The sequence below is a fragment of the Phyllostomus discolor genome, chromosome 2 (genome assembly GCF_004126475.2).
Source record: "Phyllostomus discolor isolate MPI-MPIP mPhyDis1 chromosome 2, mPhyDis1.pri.v3, whole genome shotgun sequence".
Taxonomy (NCBI): Eukaryota; Metazoa; Chordata; class Mammalia; order Chiroptera; family Phyllostomidae; genus Phyllostomus; species Phyllostomus discolor.
Window position 1 is genome coordinate 54,269,945 of NC_040904.2, and position 24,942 is coordinate 54,294,886.

General features: G+C 41.0%; 1 protein-coding gene across 2 annotated transcripts in view; it reads right to left on the reverse strand.

Moving 5' to 3' along the window:
- Positions 1–24,942, reverse strand: part of SLC9A9 (solute carrier family 9 member A9) — a 540,019-nt gene that overhangs the window by 278,943 nt on the left and 236,134 nt on the right. For both annotated transcript variants that reach the window (XM_028505205.2, XM_036017879.1), the window contains 2 exons: positions 17,376–17,514; positions 12,821–12,926 (listed from right to left, as the gene is read on the reverse strand). In XM_028505205.2, coding sequence (XP_028361006.1) covers positions 12,821–12,926; positions 17,376–17,514 — 245 coding nt within the window. The remainder of the gene's footprint in view (positions 1–12,820; positions 12,927–17,375; positions 17,515–24,942) is intronic.

Consider the following 24,942-nt stretch of genomic DNA (forward strand, 5'->3'; position numbering starts at 1 on the left):
TCTCGGTAATACTATATTTGAGGTACCAGATTTGTACAGGTTAGCTTGGGTATCTGCTATTCATCCACTGAAATGCTATTTACCTACTGAGGTCACTCAATGAGCAAAGCACAGGTTTTGGCTATGGGGACACAAGGATGCATAAACCTAGTCCCAGGCCTCATACAGTTTTGTGTGTCCTCAAGAGGCAGCATGTACACAAAGACATGTAAGAGCAGGTATAATGAACTAGATGACAAGACCATAGGAATTCTGAGGAGTGATTTTTGGGGGGCTGAGAAAAGTAGGAAAGAGATGGGGAGAGTTTTCTTAAAGGACCAGAGGCATTTGGGTCTTGAAAAATAAGAAGAGTCTGGGAGTCCAGGGTAGGGAATTCAATGTGAATGAAGGGAGAGAGGTCAGAAACTATGGAGTATAGAAGAGAAATATGAAGTTTACCAGCATACTTTGGGTTTTAATCTGTTATAGGGAATGAATACAGATTGAATTAATAATTTTATTTTTCAAATATAAAACTTAATAGAAGCAACTAATATACTCTATGCTCAAAATGGCCAAATTAATATCAGGACAAAAGTACTTCTCTGAAATGTTTTATTAGTAATATAGTATTCATAAAAATTAGAAATAACAAACATTTAGTGTATCTTCTGTTGGCAAAAATTACTTCATTTTATTTCCCAACAAAAGTAAAAACTGATCATTCTTTTTCCGTTTGTGCTGGAAAAACAAGCAGTCATTAAATACAACTGCTATGCCTGTCTAAAGCCTTGAATTCAAGTTGTATTCATGAGGTGCTGTGCCAATGACAAATGAAACCAAGTGCACACATGTGGGTCTGAAGGGAGTAGGGCACACTCAAAAATATTTGAGATTTAAAATAAATAAGGAGTCCTGGAAGAAATCAAGAAGTGGCCCAGAGAAAATAAGAGTGTGTGACTCATGCATATACACGAGATTGCCTTTTAGTGTCTGCACAGTGAGACTTCAGTGGTAGGCAAGATCCCTGAAGGGCTGGCTGCAGGGACTCATTTATGCAATTTTGAACTAGAACTAGAACCAGCACTTTATAACCCTAGCTAAAATTGCTGTTTGAGAAACCACAAAGAGGTACACAGTTAAATTCAAATTAATTGGCAAGCAAAGAAATTTAGGAAACAGCACAGGGTGGTCCATAATTCCTTGCAAAAACTAGTGATTCTGCTAGCAAGTAAATTCATTACAGAGAGACTAATTTTCAGAGTACAATTCACACATTTTGGTTAAGAGTACCATTTATACTGTTCTCCTTGATTCTCACTTCTGGACAGTCTCACAGAAGTACTAACAAATTCTGTATATGAATGGATATAAACATATGCTTATATGATTAAAGTTCAATGTCTGGTTGTAAATTAGATAAGAAAACTGTACTACATTGTGTGTCAGGAGATCTGCAATGTATTGGTCATGGTTCAGACACTTAACTAGTTGGCTGACAGGAGCAATTTAAATTCATTGCCTGCTCTATTGTTTTCTTCACAATGAAGGAAAGAAGATGGTCTGCATTAGTATTCTTCAAATTTGGGTAAACAATACATCCTAATAAGGGTGGAACAAAATATAAGAACATCATAATTTTTATTAGAATTTCTGTGTATTCTAAAGTATATAAGTACCCTCGTGGGCCAAAAAAATACCTATGCTTGTATGCATATAATCAAGCTTTTATTATTTTATTTTGCCAATAAGGGTAAACTCAAGAAACTCTGGCAAACACTGCTCTAGATGACCTAGGTGATCTAGATGACCTAAGCATCTTCCAATCTTAAATGTCTGTGGTCAGAATGGTTCAGTTATTATATTTGCTTCAAGGTCTGCATATATGGGTTTGAAGAATTAGTTGTGGCCCACAGCTTCACGTTGACTTGTGGGTAACTGATGTGTCTCCCCCTTGACCTAGATCTCCTCAAGGGCTGTGTCTACCACCTCCTGCTTCCTATTGCCCTCAATCCCATGACAGAGCCCAGCAGACATCAGGTGCTCAAATGTAAGATTTTCAAAGGAATAAATCTCTATTTCAAGAAATATTTATCTGCTTTGAAAAGAGAATGCAGGAGAAATTAGTTTTGATCCTCACAGATGAATCTTTATCTGGACTTATTAGTGGCAGAGTCCATTTTCTTTTAATATCTATATTTTCTTATTCAACATTACTGTCACCTACAATCTCTATTATTGATAACATTATTCAGGAGTCCTTTTCTCATTAAAAGTTGATGAAGTCTTCAGATATGGAAGCTGAAAAATAAATGTCTGTCACATGGAGCATAATTTCTTTGACATTAAATACAGACTTGAGGGGTTTCTAAGATTGGAGAATATTGCATTTTTGGACAGAAAATATTGATTATATCATCAGAATACAGAAAGAGAATGAGTGAGAAAAAAAATGTCTTGCTCTCAGATCGTACTCTGAGGGGCTTTAACGTTGATGGGTTATTCTTCTATGCTACATTTTTATTTATTTTTCGATCTAGTAAAACAAGACATTTCTGACTGGTTTTCTACCACCACCATTACACAGGAACCTGGAACTAAGAAGTCAAGGATTTAATGAAATAAAGTACTCCTTCAGGGAATATAAAAGATTCTAAGTTTCCAAAGAGTACAATTACTGTCTAGTTTGCCATATTTGGTAACACTACAGTTGGCAGATTAATCATGAGTCTGTGAAATATAAGAACATCAATAAAGAAAATAACACAGATCTATTCTTATTACTGTTTTCTCCAATGCAGAGTGCAGGCATGTATTTTAGAATTACTTCATGTCCATCTTGCAAAGTTTATAAATTTCCATTTAAAGCAGACATCTCCTTCATAATGTAGTAGTGAGTATTAATACTAATTAACAAAGTCTGGAAAGGAAAACAATCCTTTTTTACTTAGGTCCCTGCATTCCATCTCAAATGTTGGTGTTCTTCAGGCTGCACCCTTCTTTTCAGTTTCTGTTTCCTTGGAGTCAGCTGCCACACTTACACTAACGCCACCTAAGTCTCTAATCAGCATCCTCACCCCAGATACCCATATCCCATTGTCCACTGTAGCTTTCCATGGGGAGTTTCCACACTTGTGTAATATCCCCATGATTTTTTTGAATGAACTCATTTTTGTGTCTCCCTTTCTACTACATGTATTCATTCACTATATTCTCCATTTTGGGAAAATAAAGCATTGATTGAGTTGATATAGGGACCTGAAAATTATCCTTGACTCCTTTTTCTCCTTTGCCTACTTTGTGTTGTATGTTTGTGCTATCTATCTTCTGACAATTTTCTGCACACTAATGCAGAATATAGGTTCTTGTGAAAGAAAGAACTTTATCCTTTTCCTCCTGCCTTTTGGCACTGTGAGGAGATGTTAAATGACTTGAGGCATGTACAGTCAAGAAAGCAGGGGTAAATTGTCCACTACTTAAGCTACATGGGCAAAGTTGTTTGAATGTTGAAATAATGAGCTACTCAGTTCAAGAAAGTGCAGGTGTGAGTTAATGAGTTATTGTGGGAGGAGATGTATTTTACACGTGTGTTTACGGAAATGGCATCATTGAATGTTTGGTTTTGGTTCAGTGTATGGGCTAACTAATCTCCTTGAGAATTTTGGGTGGCTATTACTACAGCTTGAATGCTTAACATTTTGAGTCTCCAGGTTTTATTTTTGGTTTGGAAAGCCCTCAGTGTACCTCATTTGTTGGTGAATTATTAGTTAATTAAGTTGGATTTGCACAGCCCTTTCAATATGAAAGCAAGAGCAGTTTTATGCTAAGAGAAGTTGGTTAATGACAAGTACTTAGAAGCTCAAACTGGCCAGATTTGTTTTAAGAAACCCTTCAAACTAAGTCCCCTCCTGGTGATTTGTTTTATTTACTGGGATCTAGAAACACACTTCCCATCCAGTCATGCAATGCATCAGTGGCAAGCCAAATGAAGCACATTCACCTCTGAGCTAAAAACCTTCTTAAGAGTCAAGGAGAAATTTTTGCCAAGCTGAGAGATGATAGAGATGAGAAGTAATGAACCAAGTTACTTCTTTAGATCAACTAAAGTCTTGATCCATGTCCAGTAATAGCCATTTCATTTGGCAATCTTTCCTCCTTGTCTATTGTAAAAAAAGAAACACTTTCCCAAGTTCTCCTTTTCCTAACTACTTAGTACTTACTCTACAAAAGCCTTTCAAGAACTGACCTGATGGAGAAGCAGGACCTGAGCCTCCAAGTGTCAGGTTTTCCTTATCACAACCATGTAATAGGCCTGCGTCACATGAGATCAACAGGAAAACATGCCTGGGTGATGGGATTGAGATAAATTGTTCATGTTGTACTTGATACTTGGTGTGCTGAGTGTTCCTCTCCATCAAATATCTTGATCAATTCCTTAAGACTGGACACATCATCACTTGTTTTTGCCTGGTTATGTATAAAATTGTTTTCAGAGCTTTTTACTGTCTAGAATCAGGCTACAAAGCCCAATAGCAATAGGAATCAAGACTTTTTTCTTTCAGATTTTTACAGTTATTTTCTTAAGTGGAAATGATTCTACATTGAGTAAAGAGTGGGCTATACTGTTTACCTTTTTGTATGAGAATATGAAGTATGCCAATGGCCTCTCTCTCTCTTCTTTCCCTCCATTGGACATAAAATATGCCCCAAGAATCTAAAAATGGAAGTTGCCTTTTACAGCAGTGCCTGGAAGCAGAGAATCATTAGACATGGTGTCAATGTTGCCATTAGAAATCATTCTTTGGGTATTTAATGACAGTCCCTGAAAGTTTGCTTCTGGCAAAAACCTGACCCCCAAAGCCTCAGCTGGGAAATAGAATACAAAAATGAATTTTCAAATAACCTGTCTAGTAGTGCTTTTTGGTTATCTTTATAAACTGAAAAGCAGCTTCTATGACAGGATTCAATTTCATTAGAGATTATGCTATTAATAATACTGCTGAATTATTTTCAATATTCAATTTAAAATAATGGCTCAGTAACCTCATGACTTTTGGAAAATAAGCCTCTGAACAAGAAAAATTCTACTTGATCAGAAATTAGGTATGCATGTGTACCACACACCTCAGAGAGAGAATACCTTGGGGTCCTGCATTTACTCAAAAGCCACATTTGTTCATATACAATGTCCTTCCATTACAATGTCCTTTGCCTTAGCATGAAGAAAATTAAATGATACCAATTAATAGAAGGACTTATTGCAATTCCTCAGCAAGTCAGCAGAAAAGCCAGACACCAGGAACCTACCCCTCGGTGGCTGATTTTTTAAGTAGGGCAGATATATGCACACACACGCTCTTCTTTCTGTGCTCTCCCTGCTTGTGGAGACTCCCAAAAGCCCATTTCTAGCTAGAATGGAATCTCATCCTTTAGAAAGTATTTTTACTTGAACATTTGACATTCTGCTCAGTCTTGCCAAAGGAGAGTTTTCTCCAACTGTACTTCTACATTTCCAGTAGCAGAAAATTGGACTTCTGGGTATATGAATATCAACTTTCATTTGCATGTCTAAAAGCTGCTTGTTTCCATAAAACTAAGTTCTTCTGTGTGACTACTGAACATTTGCAGGTGCAATTTTCAAGAGATGGAGATGATGGGCCTGCAAATGTGGCCCTTGAAGTAAAAGATGATCAAAAATAAATCAAATGATGATCATCAAATTAGTAACCACTGAAAGTGAAAGCAAAAGATGGGGTAATGAGCAAGACCTCCCCACCACTGAAGTGTTCATGATGAATCTTAGAAGCTGAATCAAAAAGGATAATGAACACTGAGAACAGTCTTTAAAAGCTTGATTCTTTCTGTCTATCAGTATGCACCTGGCAAAAGAAGGTTCCAAGTGCCCCAGCCTAATGGTTGTGTGGTATTTGCATGTCTCTTCTCTTCTGACCTGTCGCCATGTTCCGCAGTTTCTTTTGTTGAAATACTTTATGGATTCATCTTTCCCTTGTACTATTAGGGCTCCTTTGTTTGCAAGCAATAAGAACTCATTCTGACTACTGTAATCAGAAAGGAATTTATTAGAGGGAAGCATGATAGCTCTCAAAAAGGAGGCACAAAGGCAACTCCAGGGATCTGTGGCGTAAAGAAGTAGAGGGTCTCAACAGGGCTTTGCTGTTGGAGAGAACAGGTACCAACAGTTACACTTCCTTCTATCTCCCTTCTAAAGTTTTGTATCTCTGGGAAAGAGTATCTGCTTGACCTAGCTGTGAATGTTCTCTCTGGTGGGGGAGGGTGGGATACTTTGATTAACAAGATGGTATCTGATGGAGGAGAAGTCATTCCCTAAGTAACAGCAGGGGGCTATTACCAGTGAAAGTGAGAATGGGTGCAGGGCAGCCAAACCGATGAATGTCCACCACATTCTTCTAGACTAGGCTGTTATTTCCTCAGGCCTAACATTTCAGATTAATGTAATTTATGATATATCCTTTAGTTGATGCATGAATCTGTGCTAGAATATCTTGAGCAGAGGACATACAGAATTTGCAAGAATGTTATCAGGCTTAGGGTGTGCACTACCTTATAAAGAAGTCTGTTATTCAGATTTCAGCAATTTTCCTTTTGTTGAGCTTAAAATCATCTATTTCATTGCTAGAGGTATTGAGTGCCTAGAAGGTTTCAACCAGCCTGCTGGTGCTGATGTAGCCCTCACAGACCTGATAGTCTAATATAACTTCTGCTCACCAATCCTAATTCTTCACACCCACTCTAGCACTATATTTCAGAATTCTGAAGAATAACTCAAGTAGCATAGTGAAATGTAGCAGCACATAAATAAACAATAGTCACTTAGAAACTATAATGGAAGAAGTTTCCATTCATTGTAGTACCTCAAAATATAAAATAACATACAAAGCACTTAACAATAAATTTGTAGTTCTAAGGTGAAGGAAACGATAAAAATTTACTAAGGGCCATAAAAGATAACTTGAATAAATGGAGAGATAGATTCCTGGGTGGGAAGGTTTAAAACTGTAAAAACACCACATCTCAAATTAATCAAAAAATTCAAGTAACCATAATCATAATCCCAAAGTTATATTTTGCTTGACACCTAACAGAATCATTTTTAAAGTCCATCTAGAATAATAAATATATACATATTGCAAAGAAGCTCAGAACATGGGGAAGGGGGTAAGGATTGAAATGAGCCATGAAGTCGAAATGATAAAAATGGTAAAGACCTAAAGCTCAGTAGAACAATAGAAAGCTGAGAACACACATACACATATATGTATCTCCACACATGGAGTTTATGTTAGAAATTGAGAGGTTAAGGTAGAAGGGTTTTAGGACAGGGGGATAACCATCTAGGGAAAAATCACATCCCTAAAGTATCCTGCAGCTCATATCAAAACAAATTCCAGTTGGATTTTATTGTGAAAATAAAACCAGACAACTATTAAAAGGAAGAATAGATTACCATTAATAAACATTTGGGCTTTCTAAATGTAAATTAATAAAATCTTAGTCTTTGTAAAGAGGAGATAAAATTAATCACAGGAAAATTGAAAACATCTACAGTAACCTTTTACCTTACCTAACACTATAAAACATATTTAAAATTTATTTAAAATGTAAAACCATAAACTGGAGAATATTTATAGCCTATATGATAATCAAAAGGTTAATATTCTTAACAGAAAAAGAGCTCCTAAAACTTAATGTGATGAAGATAAACATCTCAGTAGGAAAAAAAAGGACAAAGAACATAAATAGGTAGTTCACCAAAGAAGAAATCAAAATTGTCAATGACATGTAATCCAACTGCTATCCTCAGTAAAAATGTAATAAATTTACATCAGAATAAAATGGAACTTGATTATCGAGTTAGCAGGAACGAGTAAGATTTAGGGTGGTAGAGATGGGAGTGAATAAACTCTCACATTGTTGATAAAAAACAAAAGGACAAATTTTTCAGAGGATAATTTGGATGAATTTTTCCAAGACATTAAAGTCTTAGCCTTCTTATTAACCCAGCAGTGGTATTTTTGGCAGTTATATAAATAGAAATCCAAACATCAATCTATAAGGGTTACCATTGCAATTATATTAATAATATTGAAAACTACAAACAAGTGAAAGGTTGGTATAATAAATTATGGAAGTTGATATGGTACAGTAGGTAGCCATTAAAAATGACAATATAGAAGAACATGATGTTATGAGAAACATTCACTATAAAATGTTAAGTGAAGAAAACAACTTACTGAAAAATAAACAATATATGCATGCATAAATTTAATCAAGTATATGTACATGAATAAAATTAGATGGACCCAGACCACTATTAACAATAGTTGCTAATAAGCAGTAACAACACATGTAATTCTAATTTTATTTCCTTCTTTGAACTTGTATTTTCTACAATGTACAAGGTGGAGCAAAAGTAGGTTTACAGTTGTGCCTGTGGAAATATAATACAATAATTAATAAACAATAAGACAAGAATAAACCCTGTGTTTCATGTACTCACAACTGTAAACCTACTTTTCCCCCACTCTGTATGTACTCTACTTTGGTCATAAGAGAAAAGTTTTTAAAAATGTTTTTAAAAGCAGATATATTTTGCTAAAAGCAAAAGAAATCCTTTCTAAAGTGAAATCTTAAGTGAAACCTAATTTGTGGAACCAATACAGGGGAGAAGTCAGGTACCTAGAGCGCTGTTTACTTGGTAGACACTGTTGAGCAGCCACTTTGAAATGATAGGGCTGGGGATTCTGTTGAGAAACCACTGCTGGTGAACCCTATTCTTAGGGCCTACGTGATGTGCTGTTAGTGAGCCTGTCTGTACAAGGCCCCATGTTCACTGGTCACCACTCAGCTACTCATAAACTCTGTGATAGCTCATTCTATTTAGGTCACTGTAGTCCTTGTCATGTATTCACTTGTTAAGCACTTTAGAAAAAAGTTTTTTAGATTTTAACTTTGCATGGTATTAGTTTACTTGTAGATTAGAAGTAGAAGAATTTTTATCATTACCTTAAGTACCCTTAGAGAATTTAATTTGATACCACACCTTCAGAGTTTATTGAAGGCTGATATGGAAATGACTCCATGAGGAATAGATTTCCATCTTCCCTGAAAACTATTATTAAATATACTGTCCGTTGGGGTGTTGAAAGGCCCTTATATAAAGAAGTATGTAATAAATTCCCCTAAAATTTTAGTACCAAAAAAGCCTGCCCACTTTTCATAAACAAATATGATATCCTTTCATAATGATGTATTTTTCCTGTTTAACTCATCATGTTTTCCTTTTGGCTTTGGCTGCCAGAAAGCTCAGAATTATATTTATGGGTAAACCACAGCAATGAACAGCTGCCTAATTTTGCAGAAAAACTCTATCCCAAAGCATTTGAGTGTGTATTCTGAACTAAATAGTCCCATGATATACATGTTATAAGTTATTGAAAATCCAATTTGGAAATAAGATAGGATTAAACAATTAATAAAGAAACACACACATAATTTGGACTAAGTAGGCCTGGTCTTTAGTTGTAGAAAATGCTCACACTTAGACTGGTTTGTATTCAATGCCTACGAGGCACGTTGCTTAATCTGAAGCACTGCTCTACACTGAGTGTGCCCCTGGGTGTAGCCATGGACCTTTGGGTCTTTCTGCTACTTAGGACCACACCTGCACCCATCCATCCCATCACGCTAATTCCTAAGAGATCATCTCTGTGGCATTCTTAAGGATGACATGTTAAAAAGTGTCAAAGAGCAAGGTGCAGATATACTAGGAGGAACCCAAAACACCTGGAATGATCTTCTGTAGGGCAGTCCCCTTGTAGTACAGGCTTCCCCGGCCAAGTGAGTGTTCTAGGAACCCATCGGCATCAGTGTACCAGCTGGTGGGGTTGTGAGAGTCCGCATTCAGCTTCAGTGAATTTTTTTTGAAGACTATCTCAATGCGTTTGGTCATTTCATGATGAGTGATTTATTGGGTTGGCCAAAAGAGTTTGTTTAGTACTCTTCTGTACAATGGCTCTAGTAGTGCTTGGATGTCTTTAACTTCATTTGAAATAATTTCATTAGATTGTATTGTGACAGTTGTCATACCAGCATGCAATAAAAAAAACTTATCAAAATTGGTGAATTTTTAAAAACATTTTTTTAAATTTATTTTTAGACAGAGGGGAAGGGAGGGAGAAAGAGAAGGAGAGAAATATCAATGTGTGGTTGCCTCTTGCATGCCCTGCACTGGAAAACCTGGCCTGCAACCCAGGCATGTGCCCTGATTGGGAATTAAACCAGTGACCCTTCGATTCACAGGCCAGTGCTCAATCCACTGAGCACACCTGTCAGGGCAAAATTGGTGAATTTTTGTGTAGCCATTTTAATGTTGAAGATGGAAGAAGATATGCAACATTTTTCATCTACTTTGCTTTATTATTTTAAGGAAGGTAAAAATGCAACTGAAACACAAAAAGAAAAAGATTTGTGCAGTGTATGGAGAAGGTGCTGTGACTGATCAAACATGTCAAAAATGGTTTGCAAAGTCTCTTGGTACTATTTGGCCAAATCGTTCTTTGCTGTGGGCCTGTCTTATGCATTGGAAGATGTTTAGCAGTAAGGCTGGCCTCTGCCCACTGAAGCCAGTAGCAGGAGGGATAGCCACTGACATACTCAAAATATCCAAATCAATCAAATTACTGGTGAAGATGAAAAATGTGTCTTTTATTTTATAGAAAAAACTAAACAGACTTTTCGGCCACCTAAAATGAGCATGCCCACCCCACACACTGACTGTCCCACAGTGTTTGACCAAAAACAGCATGGCCCCATGCCCCACCCTCCCTATTCACAGGATCTTGCCCCAAGCAACCATTTTTTTTTGTTTCCCCAGATGAAAAATGCCCTTAAAGGGAAATGTTTTGCTTTGGTGGAAGAGTTGAAACAAAAATACAGCAGAAGCACTAAAAGGCATCAAAATCGATGAGTTCAAAACTGTTTTGAGGAGTGGAAAAAAAGTCTTAATAGGTGTAGTGCATCAAATGGAGAGTACTTTGAAGGTGACTAAAGTTTAAAGATGTAAGAATAAATACACAATTTTTAATAAATAAATTCCATTTTTTGGGTCTCCCCTCAAACATGGACCATCACCTTTAAAGTAATTAATAGAACAAAATCTTGCTGAAATGGACCAGGAAATAGACAATTTTTCATACACAAAAACAAACCATTCCTGCGTGTGTATGTGTGTATGTGTGTGTGTGTGTTTATTACAAGGTACAACAGTAGACTAAAACATTTCAAGTAAGTTAAGATGCTTCTTTATCTTCCAGATGGGTCAAATATGTATTCTTATTTTTTATATTGCTAACATCATTTTACAACATGGTAAGTGATAGAATGTGAAGAAAACTAACTGATGAACATGCATTGCTCACCTCCACTGTTTCATTAAGGGACACCAGCAGTCTTCTCTGGGGAATGCTTAAGCTCTTCAGCAGCCTCCCTGTTAACTAGTAAGGCACTAACGTAACCGAGGTTGTGTTGGAATGATTTGGGTACAAGGGCCCAGCAGGGTGGACTCTGGTAACGTAGCCCTGATTATAGTGACATAAGCTTATGACTGGCAGGGTGGCTTTCTGTATCAGTGAGACAACCCCAAAGCCTGAGGAAGTAGCTTGGTCCCTGTGGCTCTGCAGTAAGTTGGGTCAGCTGCCCAGAGCACCAGGGTAGATATCATTACAAAAAAGATTTGCCAAAAAGTTCATGTTCAAAGAACAGCCCAAAACAGCCTAGGAGCAAGAGTACCAGGCAGGCTTCTGGGGCCCAAATATCTTCCTATTCTTAGGAGCCTGCCACCTACTTCACAGGTGAAATTTCATTGAAGGTAGTAATGCCTGGTACCCACAAGCCCAGCCTCTGGAATTAAATCTCCACATTTTACATTCCGGCTCTAGCACTTACTGTTGGCTGAGTATACTAGGTACAGTTCCTAACTTTGAATCTTTCTGTAAATTAATGAAAACATTCATAAAAGGCAGTTAGCCAGCACCTGTAGCATAGTTCACTTTCAATGTAAGTCAACTTTTATTACTTTGGGTTTAAAGTACCACCTATTAAAATGCAAATTACCCTAGAGAAGTACACTGTTATCAGGTAACACTTTAAGAGAGATTTTCACCACTTGAATGTCAGTTAAAACGTGGCTGAGCATCAAGGACCTGGGACTGGAACCCAGGAGATGCAGGAAAACAGGGAAAGGAGACACAGCTTTGACATTTTGCCAGGAGCCACAGTGATGCTTTTACATGGAAAAGCACCCAAACATCGCGGCAACCTCAGTGCGAACCCTCCCTGCTGCAGAAAGCCAATCGACTTGTTGAACCCAGATCGCAGGATCCATGGCCCTGGAGACCCTAAGGACTGCCCCTTTCTCTATCAACTGTTCCATCTCAGAGGACTCTATATAGAGGGGTCATTCAGCTATAGAGCCTCCACATTAGTTCTGTTTTCTGGCTGCCACAGAATGTGCACAAAGACTGTAAGCACTGTGTGCGTGGAGATGTGCATACCCAGGGGAGGCTGCCTCTATGGGTGCTTGCTGTCATCAGCTATTTGTGAAGGTACCCATCACCTCCATCAATTAGTCATTGATAGACTGCAACATCCCCTCCTGAGCAGCAAGGAGAGAAGGAATGGCATTTTGGAGATTTTCAGTTCAGCTGTTATGTACAAAATGGATGAATTATTCTCTTTTAATCCCCAGAGTACCCAGGAGGGGCTGATTCGGACGCCCACCTGTGCAGAATGAAGCACTGACCTGTTAGGCCGGCGGCCTCGGCAGACAGGAAGGCGCTCCAAGACAGCAGGAAAAACAGGCCTGTTTCCAGCAGAGGGAACTCACACAGTTTGGTGAATTTGGTCAAGTGATGAAGATAAGTTAAGGGAAACAACAGCTGCTTTTACAGCTAAATCCCCTTCTTGGCTGAGGAACACTGATGTGGTTGTGACAGTTTAAGAGCCAGGGAACTGGTTTTCAGGCCTGGCTGGATGGCTGCACTCTCACTGGGATGACTGTGACGGCCAGCGTGAGTTTCACGCTTCACTGGGGGCTGGATACTCTGGGGAAAACACAAACCCGTGTTCAGGTGTTTTGTAAAGCGTCTTACCTAGAGGATAAAATCAGCTAACTGTGGGTATAAAACCTCTTGAATTTGGCCTTGAGCCTTGAGGTGTGTCCCTCAGGAGACTGTAGCAGACCCAGGAAAAAGCCCCAAAGTGTGGGTGAATGAGATGCTGCAGGTGCGTCAGCACTAAGAAGGCCACTGCTTCCTGAGGGGGGGGGCGGTGCTAGTCTGTGACAGATCACCTTGAACACTCCTCTGTCCTGGGGAGGGAAAGAGGATCTGGAGAAGCATTAGATTCAGACAGGCAAGCTGACCATGTCCCCTTGGTATAAGCAGGATGAGGAAAATGTATATTATTTCTAGGGTCAAACAAGAAGCCCTTTTGCAGGCAATTTTTTTCTTTTTTGGCCAGGATGACACTTGGTCAATAGCCTACAAATTGTAAATAGAGCAAAGGCACAGTGATCCAAGTCATACAGAGAAGAGGTTATGGAGAGTGATTAGGGGTGATCAGTGGGAAAGGGTTACAAGCAATTGTGCCCATGATTAGGCAAAAGCACTCTGACAAATAAGGAAATGGAATGTTGCATTTTTATGCCTCTAGAAAAAAATCTAAAGAAGAGTCCATTAAGAAGTGTTTGGCAACAGGGTAGGGAAGCAAAAACGATGACATTGGGGTAGAAGGTCCAGGTTCATGTCTTGGCTCTGCTAGTCACTGGGTGGCAGACTTCTGAGTAATATATTAACCTCTCTGTCATGTGATACTCTATCCCATGTGAATGGTCAAGGAGAATAATTCCTGCTCACACCAGGGTGAACAGTAAAACAAGATGAAATTTATTTAAAATGTTTTATAAAGTATTAGAAAGCACAATGTGCCAAGAAGAGGCAGAATATGTCGCAATTGAGACCGTGGCCTCCAGGTTCAGATTTGCGGCATTTGTTCAAGCATGTCTTGTGGCCACGCCGTGCCTTGGCTTCCCTGAGTAAAGGAGGGAATAATGACTCGACCTACCTCCTAGGTGTATAAACCAGTTACTGTATGTTAAGTGCTCAGAAGAGTGTGCCTGGTATGCAACAAGGGATATGCAAGTTTTTCTATTCATATGATTTAAATTAACTTGCTTTGTGGGGGGGAACCCCACAAAACTTCCCTGGAAATAGATTCAGTAAGGATCTGGAAGTAATTCCTAAGTGGAGAGAAACATGGGCCGCCCTTTGGCCCTTTTCCTGCATCTCCTCTTGTTGCTGGCAGAGCTTGTTCCTCTAACTCCCTCTCCTAGTTTGACAGGGTATTGGGTGGGCATAGGGCATTTTTTTCTTATAACCTCTTCCAGAAAGCAGCTCAGTTTTCAGGCAAATCCCAAAGCTTGTACAAAGCCCAGGGACCTTTGCTTATTGTGGGAAGGCTTTGAGGTCAGCACAGGGGAGGGAACGCCTGTGGACCTGTCTGCTACCCAGCCTGAGTCTGTGAGAGCCAAGGCCACCGGGTCCTGCCTGACTGATCATGCCACAGTGCCTGAGCTGCCATCTCTTCTGTATCTCCACCTTTTTGTCCAGATCTGATCCAATTTCATGGCAGACTTTCAATCTCCAGGAATTTTTTCCCTTTCCTTATCAACTCATTTACTTATGTGTCCACACATTCCCTTCACATGAGGCAGAGAAGAGCTTCAACTTCAGTTTTTCCACCTAGAGCAGGCTCTGGAGTCAAAGGCCTGGGTTTAAATGCTGACCTGGAAATGTCCTAGCTGTGTGGCCACAGACAAGTCATTTAACCTTTATGAGTCTGTTTTCTCAGCTGTAAACTTGGGAAGATAACACTGTCTTCCTCTCAGGATTATCATACAAACTGTCTGAGATAGTCCACGCACAATGGTAAGGACAATGGCTGGCACATGGTGGTATTCGCAACAAACGTTAGATGATATTATTATTGTGTTATTTATTACTGATATATGGTCCAGACTGAGCTACTTAAACTCTGTGACCTGAGTTTCCCCATGTTAAAGTGAGGTTAATTATATCCTGTCTTACAGGGTTGATTCAAATGAGAAGATATATATAAAGGTGCTGGCAAAAGCTGACATTTACTAAATGTTATCATCATTACTATTACTCTAAACCTGTGACCTCCATTATAGTTCCACTTGATAATTAAGAGGCAGCCATGGCTGGTGTGGCTCAGTGTGCCAGCCTGAGAATCAGGGGGTCGCCAGTTGGATTCCCAGTCTGGGGCACATGTCTGGGTTGCAGGCCAGGTGCCCAGTAAGGGGCATGTGAGAGGCAACCACACATTGATGTTTCTCTCCCTCTCTTTCTCCCTCCCTTCTCCTCTCTAAAAATAAATAAATAAAATCTTTAAAAAATAATAATAATTAAGAGGCAATAGGAGTAGTGATCAGGAGCATAGCCTGTCTCTTGGTTTTACTCCCTAGGTTTGAATCTTGGCTCTACCTACTAGCTGCATGACCTTGAACAATAGTTTACGTTTTCTAAATGTCAGTGTCCAATAAAAATACCATCTGCATGATCTGATTACTGTGAAGGTCAAATGAAGTATTGCATGTAAAACAAATATAGGGGTCCTGACATATTGTAAATAGTTGGTAGGTTATTAATCAGTATCTTTGTGAGAAATCAGCCCTACCTTTCTGACTGACTTTATTTCTGTCAATGGAGTTGACATGCTCCAGGGTTTGCAGGAACAAAACTTAGGAGTAAACTTGGATTCTCTCCTCTTATTTATCTCTTATAACAAACTAACCACTAAGTTCTAGAAGTTATTTGAATATTTCTCCTTCTTGATGTTTCCCCAGAGTTATCATCACAGTTTCCTGGATTCTAACCCTCCTCCTCTGTTCATCCCACATGTTACTCATTTATGTTTAAAAACAGGACTTTCATTGCATCACTGTACTGAGCAGGATCTCCTTGGAGCAACACTCCCAGATACTCCACAAACTGATTCCATCCCACCATTCCCTCTCATTTTCCATTGTTCATCAGCCCAAACCCTCTGGTCGCCCCAGGCACATGCACCGTGTGCCCCTTCTGTCCCATCACCACTCCTCTTAATCACCTACCATGTAGCCTTTGCCTATATTCTACCAGCCCAAGCCCGTCTAACCTTGCATGTAAATACTGTTCTTTAAATTACTTTCCAGGATCATGAGATTGGCCAAGAGTCGACTGAGCTATTCCAGACACACTGTCCTCATCCTCATTTCAATGATAAGTTGAAATAGTCCTAATAAGTTGGCTGTGGCTTTGGCTCTCAGTTTCTATCCAGCTATTATGTAGAGTTTATTTTTCCAAGCTTGTCGCTAGTTGAAGGCAGGGTCCATGTTTTACTCATATTTCAAAACATGATTTACTGATATCTTAGAAACCCTTAGTAGAAGCTAACCTTTTAGTAGATGGTCAGTCCCCACAGGAAAAGACCCCAACATATTTTTTCTTTGTCTGGGGCCCAGACCCATCTCACACCTTTCATTCCTACTCTTTTCTTCAAGGTCTTTAGTTATCTTTTGCTCTGCATCTTCCCTGTGGCCTTCATTCGATTCTCACACTTGTCATCGGCCTCCTGGATTTCCTTATCAACTTTGACTTATTTTGGCACCACCCAAGCACTCAGAGTGAACAGCCCACCACACCGGCATCATTCCCTGGCTCAAATCCTCTAAGAACTCTACCAATCCTCCAACCTTTCTGCTGCAAAAGAGGGAATGACATGACACAACTGCCAGATCATCATTTCTGGAAACTTCATTTCTTCCTTGCTTGCTGCCTCTTTCCCTAAAATAGTTATAGATGCTTATTTAAACCCACAGTGATCTTTGAGCTAGTGATTGATGCAAGCTTAAGAATGTAGTGGAGTATATGGATACCTAGTTTACCATTGACTTGTTCTAGACCTTGAATCTTCAGTTGTCCCTCTTGACCCTAACCAGCCAATCCTGGTGCCCACTGCCTACTGTTTTCTGAGGTAGTGATTTTTTAAGACAGTTAGTATCCTATGATCAGACAGTGCCAGTAGGGCTAAAACTGGCCTTGGGCCAGACAACTGCCTGGGCCCCCCTGCCACTGGTACCAACTATGGCTGAAAGATGACTCAGATGGCCCCAGTGGCATTGCACCATCCTTGAACCAGACTGGCCATTTCCAGGCCTGGAGGTTGTCCATTTTCAGAAACATTCCAAAGACATTGCTCTTAACAGTCCCCAGCTTCTCACACACAAAGGATATCAGTGCCGTGACAACAGCATACGCAGACCCCATTGCAAATGAGCCTGCGAAGATCCCCAGGAAATTCCCCACAGACTGGAAGAATGCAGCAGCGTCAAAGGCATTGGGATTCTCCTTGGGGCTGTAAATGGATATAGAACTGCAAAGAGAAGAGAGTGAAGGTTAGTCAGTGATTTCCATCTTACTGCCCAAGTACCAGAAGTCTGAATTTGGCACCCACTTTTGAAAAGGGCACCTTCTCTTATCAGGTTAGGTGCTGATAAAAGAGTTCAGGGGAAACGAAGGAGGACAGGTAGAGGTGGAGAAAGCAAAAACTTTCTCTTTCCTCGGCACCCACATACTGCCGCTTGTCAGTAAACATTTTTATATTGGAAGGGTCATAAAGAATATTGTTTCAGAGCAAACTAGGCATTAAAGCATGGTAGGTGTATAAGGAATCTGCTGAGAGATAGATAACTGTGAATTATTTAGTAGCCATATGTCTTCAGTGCTGTTATATATTCACAAATGTTCCTGATAAAAAGTGCACTTTTATGGCCTGTGCACAAATGGGTGATAAAATCACAGCGTGCACAAAATATTCTGCTGTGATATTGTTATTAACCACAAAGCACTCCTCCGCTCCAGTGTAACCCTTCCAAAACAGCAGGCCGGGCAAGAGCCTCACAGGATGAACCCCTGGGGAGAAACAAACCCCTCATTTTCCCATAGAAACGAATGGCAGCAGCTGCCCGAGGTCATCTTTTATACATCATTCTGGTGGCTGCCAGCAGATTTATTTCTATAGAGAAAAATCAGTCCACCAATAGGCAGTCCGTTCACTTAAATATTTTTAAGGATGTCATACTTGTTCTTTTTTTTTTCACCAGAGCCTCAAACCCCAGAATGAGAATATGAAGGACAAGATATGCCCTATTTTAGGAAATACAAACTCCATGTAATAGCATTAAAATGAACAGATGTGTTAGAGCCACTAGTTTGGGGATCCTGATGAAATAACATTGCAGGCTTTTTTTTTTAGTTTTAATATTAATAAGAGGCCTTTAAAACTAATGAAAAAAAAATCAAGTTTCTCAATGGATGCTGGAAGGGACTTGGGAGCAGTGCAGAGAGAAGTACACTAGACACGCTGACTTGAGATTAGATTGGATTGTACAGAGATGCAATCATGGCGTGGGTGATTGAAGCAGGCTAACTCTCTGACCTTACTTTTTGTGTCTGGAGAGTAGTTAAGGGAACGGGGGGAGTGGATTCCAATTCTCCCAAAGGAAGATGTGTGGCATAAAAAAAAGGTAGTTTTAAATGCTCCTAGCTTTTCCCTGGATGTTTTTAAACCCCTAAAGTAGAGTGGCTTTGATCATGTAATTGGATAAGGAAGACGAATGTTGATCTCAAATGCAGCCCTGAGATGTATACAGAAAACAGTTGCCTTTGAAGTGTTCTTCTTTTTGTAAAGGGTTGTACTTTGCAGAAAAAAGATAGCAAGTTCATGTTTGGGTCCTTTGTATCTGAGGGTCCTGGGAAAGAGTGCAGAACCCCCTGGCTATTAGAAACTTGGTGCCCAAGCTGCAAGGCTAGATGAAAGTTGACATTCAACAGCGTATTTTTTCACTTCAATGAAGAAACAACAGCAATGAGAAAATACTGCATTTGCATTCTGCCTTTAAAACAAAGGTTTTTGCCCAGTTATAGTTTTGTAAACAATTCTGTTAATTCCTGAGGCTGTTCCCCACAGACCTGACCCATAGAACGTGCCTCTTCACCCCGCTCCCCACCTCCCGGAGGGATTTCCTCTGTCCAGATGCTTCCCCAGCCACCCTCCCGTCACTGAGCCATGTCCTGCACCATTGTTTACATAGTGTTTTTCTTTAAATCAACTCTTTTTATTCAAATGCAAGAACTTGTATTAAAGAACATTTATGAAACATAGGTTTGATATGGTAATGATATTTCTTTTTAATAAATCTGAGATAATATAATTATTAAATTTTTAAAAAGTTTACCTGTGTGTCACCTAAACTTATCTGGGTGCTTCAGTTAGTTTCTGCATTTTGTACTTCTGCATTTTGGGAGACATTCTCTCCCTGGGCTCTGATCTCCACCCAACACAGTACAGCCAAGCTTCAGGCCCTCCCTGTGATGTTGACTTAACTGAAGGGGAAAGCTTAATTCTTCTTGACCTACAGAGACTCATCCACTGAATTTACCAGCCCTAAATCTCCTCAGGATGATTGCACTCATACCTGCTGCATGCCAGGTGGTGCATTACATGCAGGGTGTTGGGGCAGACAGGGAAGGGTATACAGAAGAGAAGCCGAATTTGAGTCAACAAACCTTTTATTGGACAGATGCAAGGCATACCTAGGCAGAGGAGCCTTAGAGATAAAAACTAGTAGCTCTAGCCATGGTGCTGAGTGCGGTTTTGCCAGAAATAAACAACTTTCAATGGTACAAATGAGGAAAAGGACACTGTTTTAGAACAGAGTAACTATTTTAGACTTTTGAGCAAGGAAGCAAGTCAACAGGCAGTGGGGAGCAGTGGGGAGAAGGTATTCCAGGCTGTGGAAGGTGTGTAAGCAAAAGCAAGGAGGCAGGTGAGTTGAGGCAGCACCTCAAGGCAAAACTCTGTACTTATAGCTGGAACCCAGGAGCATGTTTGTGGGCACCTGTGGAGGGGAAAGGTGCGTAGGTGTCATTGCTCAGAGCTTCAAATTCCACGCTAAGAATATACAAAAGCCCTCCCATTACATAATATTTCATCTGGTTGTGCCTGCATTATAACTTTATTTGATCCTATAGCATTTCTGCCAGGTAACTAGGGCAGCTATTGTTATCCCTCCCTTTCTTTTTTTTTTTAATAAAATAAAGGAACTAAGAATCAGAGAAATTGAGATCATATATCTAATTAGGTCCAAAACATAGATTTCTTTTTTCTCTCTTTAAAAATGGATCTTTGGGGAAGGAAAACGGGAGAGTTGAGTGAGTCTGCCCTGACCGTCAGGGCAGTAGGAGTTCAGCCCCTTCAGTTTCCTGCCTGGATGAAACACAGCAACACCTTCCTGTGCACCAGGAGTGAGCGGAACATGTTGTGTGGGGCCCCACCCCCGCTCCCCTCCCACAAGCAGGCGAGACTCAGGGCTTCTCATGGAAACCTATGTACACACCCGGGTTCTGCTCTCAGACCTTCGGCAGTCTGGGCCTGGCCTGGGTCTCATTCCACAGGCCAGAGCACAACCTAGGGCCTGGCCGTGGCAGGCTGGATGAAGGCTGATTGATGGGAGGAAGGCAGGCAAACTGGAAAGCAGAAAGGACAGAAGGAAGAAATGCAGGAAGGAAGGAAGCTTGCCAAAGCTGGTTGTCTTTGAAATGAAGTATCACCTACAAGATATTTTTTAGGCATCATTTACATGTAGTCATGTGGTGGGTACTTTCAGGGTCATTAATCCAAGCCTGAAAGTGACACTTGAGACTCATAACTTGAACCTTAGAGATCTGACCCATATGGGCTGTATGGCCTTGGGCAAGTTACATTCAGACTTAGTTTCAAAGTTTATAAAAGGAAGGTAAGAATAGTCCTTATCCCCCTAAAATGTGGGGATAGGAGGTATATTTAAAACCCGTACAATTAGCATGTGAATTGCTAGGCCATTCATAGAGTACCGATTATGTGCATGAGAAATACTCACTGAATGGTGACTCACCATCATCACCAACATCACCACCATCATTCTGCTGAGAAATGCCCCATGCTCACAGTGCCAGGGCACAGAGCGCTATTACTGAACTAGGCCTCATCCCCAGCTGTGGGCAGACACGGTGTGGCTCCCCTCCAGCCACACCAGGCCCAGGGTGCTGCAGAGGAACTAGTCACTTTTGCAAGGGAACAGGAAGGTGTCCAGGGAGGAAATGCCCATAGAAGTGTCATGTTTAGTGAGGAGCTCTTGGCTCCCTGGATCGAGGAGAAAAGTCAGGTCCTCAGCAGCCTGGGCCGGGGTCCAATCTAGGACAAGAACAGGCCAGGACACTGAGCTTGAGGTATGTCTTCCCAAGTTTCATGGGGGACATTTTCCAGGTAAAGCCTTCTGGCTTCTGGTGATGAGGGAGGCAAAGAAAGCAGGAGCCGATGGTCCAGAGAGGTTGATGGCCCAGATTAGGGAGTTGTCCCTTCCGCTGCTGTCATCCCCTGTGAAGGAGGCATCCCTGGGCTGTGGTTTCGGGCTTCAACCCTAAGCCTCTGGATAGTGGGGTGGCTACAGAGGGTGTCATCAAAAACAGCTAAGGTTTTGGGTAGTAGGTGCAGAGCTTTCCAATTTCAACCTAAGACAGAAAAAAAATACCATGTTCCCTTCCTCCCCTGCACGAAGGGAGATGCTGGAACCATTAGTGGATGCAAATACCAGAGAAAGGAGAGGAAGGGGAGAAGCAGGCTTTCTGCTAACCTGTGTGGTGCTTGCTTTTTGGAACCCACTCTGGAGAGGCACTGTTTATAGCACAAACTGGTGAGGAAGAATATACAATCCTGAGATTTCTGGGAAAGAATATTTGAGTTGGATGGAACCAAAATCCTTGAAAATGACATGACCAGAAATAGTGCTGTTTAAATATTCATTTCATAAGCTGGAAATAAGTCCAGTTATTGATTCATTCTGTTCAGTAACAGATTATACAGCAAAAACTAGTTTGATGATAGTGTAGTATATCCATTCTCAGAAATAAATAAGGGTAGCATCTTTTATTCAAAAATTTTGAAATGGATAAAATACCCTAAATTCCTGTGATGAAACAACATGAATAAGAATTCTGTTGCTCACTGTATCACTTAAGACCCACAGATAGGAGAGCAATTCTGGTGTTCTGCAACTACCCATTTTTGTATCTTTGTGATGCCTTGCAAGGAACTGGCCTGGCTGGCAGCTTACATAGCATTAGAAGCATAGAACCTGAATCTGAGACCCAGGAGCAAATATCGACTCTGCCACACACGGGCTGTGTGGCCCTGAGCAAGCTGCTTAAACGATGTGCACCACAGTTTCCTGCAAAATGAGGATGATAATAATAGCACCTATCACATAAATTCACTATGATAAGTCAATGAATTATTGTTTATAAAGCACTTGAAATGCTACTTGGCACATAGTAAGAACTACATAAACATTTCTTAAGTAAATCATCCTGCTTTGAATAACCCATCCCTCCTCCACCTCTCTTTTGGACAACGAGCTTGATTTAGTTCTAAAAGAAGTATCTCAGACTGGGTACCCAATCAGCACCTCAGCCGAAACAAAGCTGAGATATCATCACCTGCCTCACACTGACTGATTGATCCCTGGTCTAGCATCTCTGGGTATCAGGGATCATTTGAACTTACAAATTGTTTTGTGTAGAATGGTGTGTAGCACAAATGCTCAAAAAATGTTAGGGCTGAAGGAAAAGGAAGGAGAAGGAGAAGGAAGAAGAGGAAGGAGAGGAAGAAGAAAAGAAGGTATTGCAATTATAATGGAGTGAAAAGTAGGGAATATGTGGAAAGTGTTCTGTAAAGCTATACCACCATCACTGCCACCAGTGCCACCCCCGCCATGACTCTGGCCACCTTCCCTTTCTGGACCCCATGGAGTCATCCTCTCCTCATTCTTATAACCTTTCTCAAGACCACCCAGTTTCTAACACTGTCCACTCTTGTTCTTCACGGCTACTGATAAAATATTTGCCCCACAATTACTCACAGAAACCACCCCAACCTCAGACTCCCGGGCTGCTGGGCTCCTGGGGGACCGGAGGACACTCTCCCCTGACTGGCCCCCCAGCTCCCACCGTCACTGTCTGGGTGCCTGATTGGGGCAGCCTGCCTCTCTGTGTCCCAGTCCACTTTTGCCTCTGTTGTTAACTTAAAATCAACGTCACTTGCAACTTTTAAAAGAAAAGTATCAAGCAAATATACAAACACTTTGTATCCCTTTCAGAATTTCTACGAATTTGATCATTAAAAAAATGAGAAAATAATTGCTATAGCCAAAATATACAAAAATTACTCCCATTTTCTCTGCCAAATCTTTGATTTCTAAAAAAATGTTTCTAAGTACTGACACAAGTTTATTAAAGAATTCTTGATTAATTGAAAAAATATATATATATAATGTTTTTTCCCCAGTCACTACTTTCAACTGTACTATATCAAACCCCTCTTTGTGCTGGGTATGTAGTTCCATTAAAGATGCTTTGGTCAAATTCTACTATTCAATTCCCTTCAGTTATTACAACTTAGTGCTATCAAGTTTAGAGTTTAAATTTTCAAAGCAGGATGCTTTCCCTCACTGCAGAATATTCCAGAGGTGGCTGGATGACTTGGAAAGGAGAGGCAGAGGAGGCGTTCCTCCACCCCCTACCTGGGCAGCAGCACCCCTGTTGTTGGAGGGGGAATGAGAGCCAAGCTCTTCACCTTACATGGCCAACTGCTAGTCCCTGGCAGGCAGGGTCCTTGGCCTCATTCTTGTTCCTGCTTGATCTCTCTCTCTCTCTCTCTCTCTCTCTCTCTCTCTCTCTCTCTCTCAGGGGCTTCTGCTGACATGGTGATGCTCCCGTTCTGCTGAGAATCTCTTCACAGGGGTCACACAACCTTCTCTCTGTCCTGCCAGCTATACACGTTCTCAGCCCATCTCTATGCCTTGGATCAGGAGCCACTTGGGCAGCTCTCACCCTTCTCTTGAGCTTCAGTCTTTATTTGGGGTGCCCCTGAGCACCCTCCCTGGGTCATCCAGCACTGCACTGCATGGGCTCACTTTACCCATTCCTCAAACACACAACACCCCGGAGCCTTTGGGCTCTGCTGACAGCAGGGTCCAGCCGACTCCCTTCAGAAATCTCTAGGCCAGTCCCATGTTCTTGTGTGCTCCCAGGCCAAAGAGCCACATGCAAGAATGCCCTTCTCTTGCTCTGTGTGAGAGCCTCAGTCCCCCTGCAGTTTCCCTTACTGGGGAAGGAGCCGCCAAGACCCCTATTGTAGGTAGCCCCAGTCCACCTAGGTGATTCCAGTGGAGTTCCTCCCACTGCACTTGGGAGAGAGGAAGCCACCCCCCTCCCCCCCCCCCCCCCCCCCCCCCCCCCCCGCAGGGAGAAGCAGCTTTATACCTCCAACACTGTGCTTTCTCCAACAATGGAGAGCCCCTCTTCCCCACCCCTCTCATAGAATGACTTGAGGTAGGGAGATGGGGTGGGGATTGGAGGAAATGAGGCTGATTCTGCTGCCCATTAGCCAGTTGGGAGCCCTGCTCCTTGTTAGTACAGAGCCACTTAGCAGCCTCTGTCCTCTGCTCTGCTCCCTGAGCCCAATTTGGTAACCACAAAGGGCCACAGGATGACATCTTGTAACCTTTATGCCTTGGTGCTTCTAGTGTCTTCTCTCCCCATATAATGTGGTTTTGTCATTCTACTCTTAAGGATACATTTTAAATAAAACATACATTTTAAGGAGAAACACAACATAGAGCGGTGATAAGAATTTGTAAAACTGCTCTCCTTGGGTGGCCCTGGATGTCACAGATAAGAAACAAAGTAGAAGAAAAACTAATTA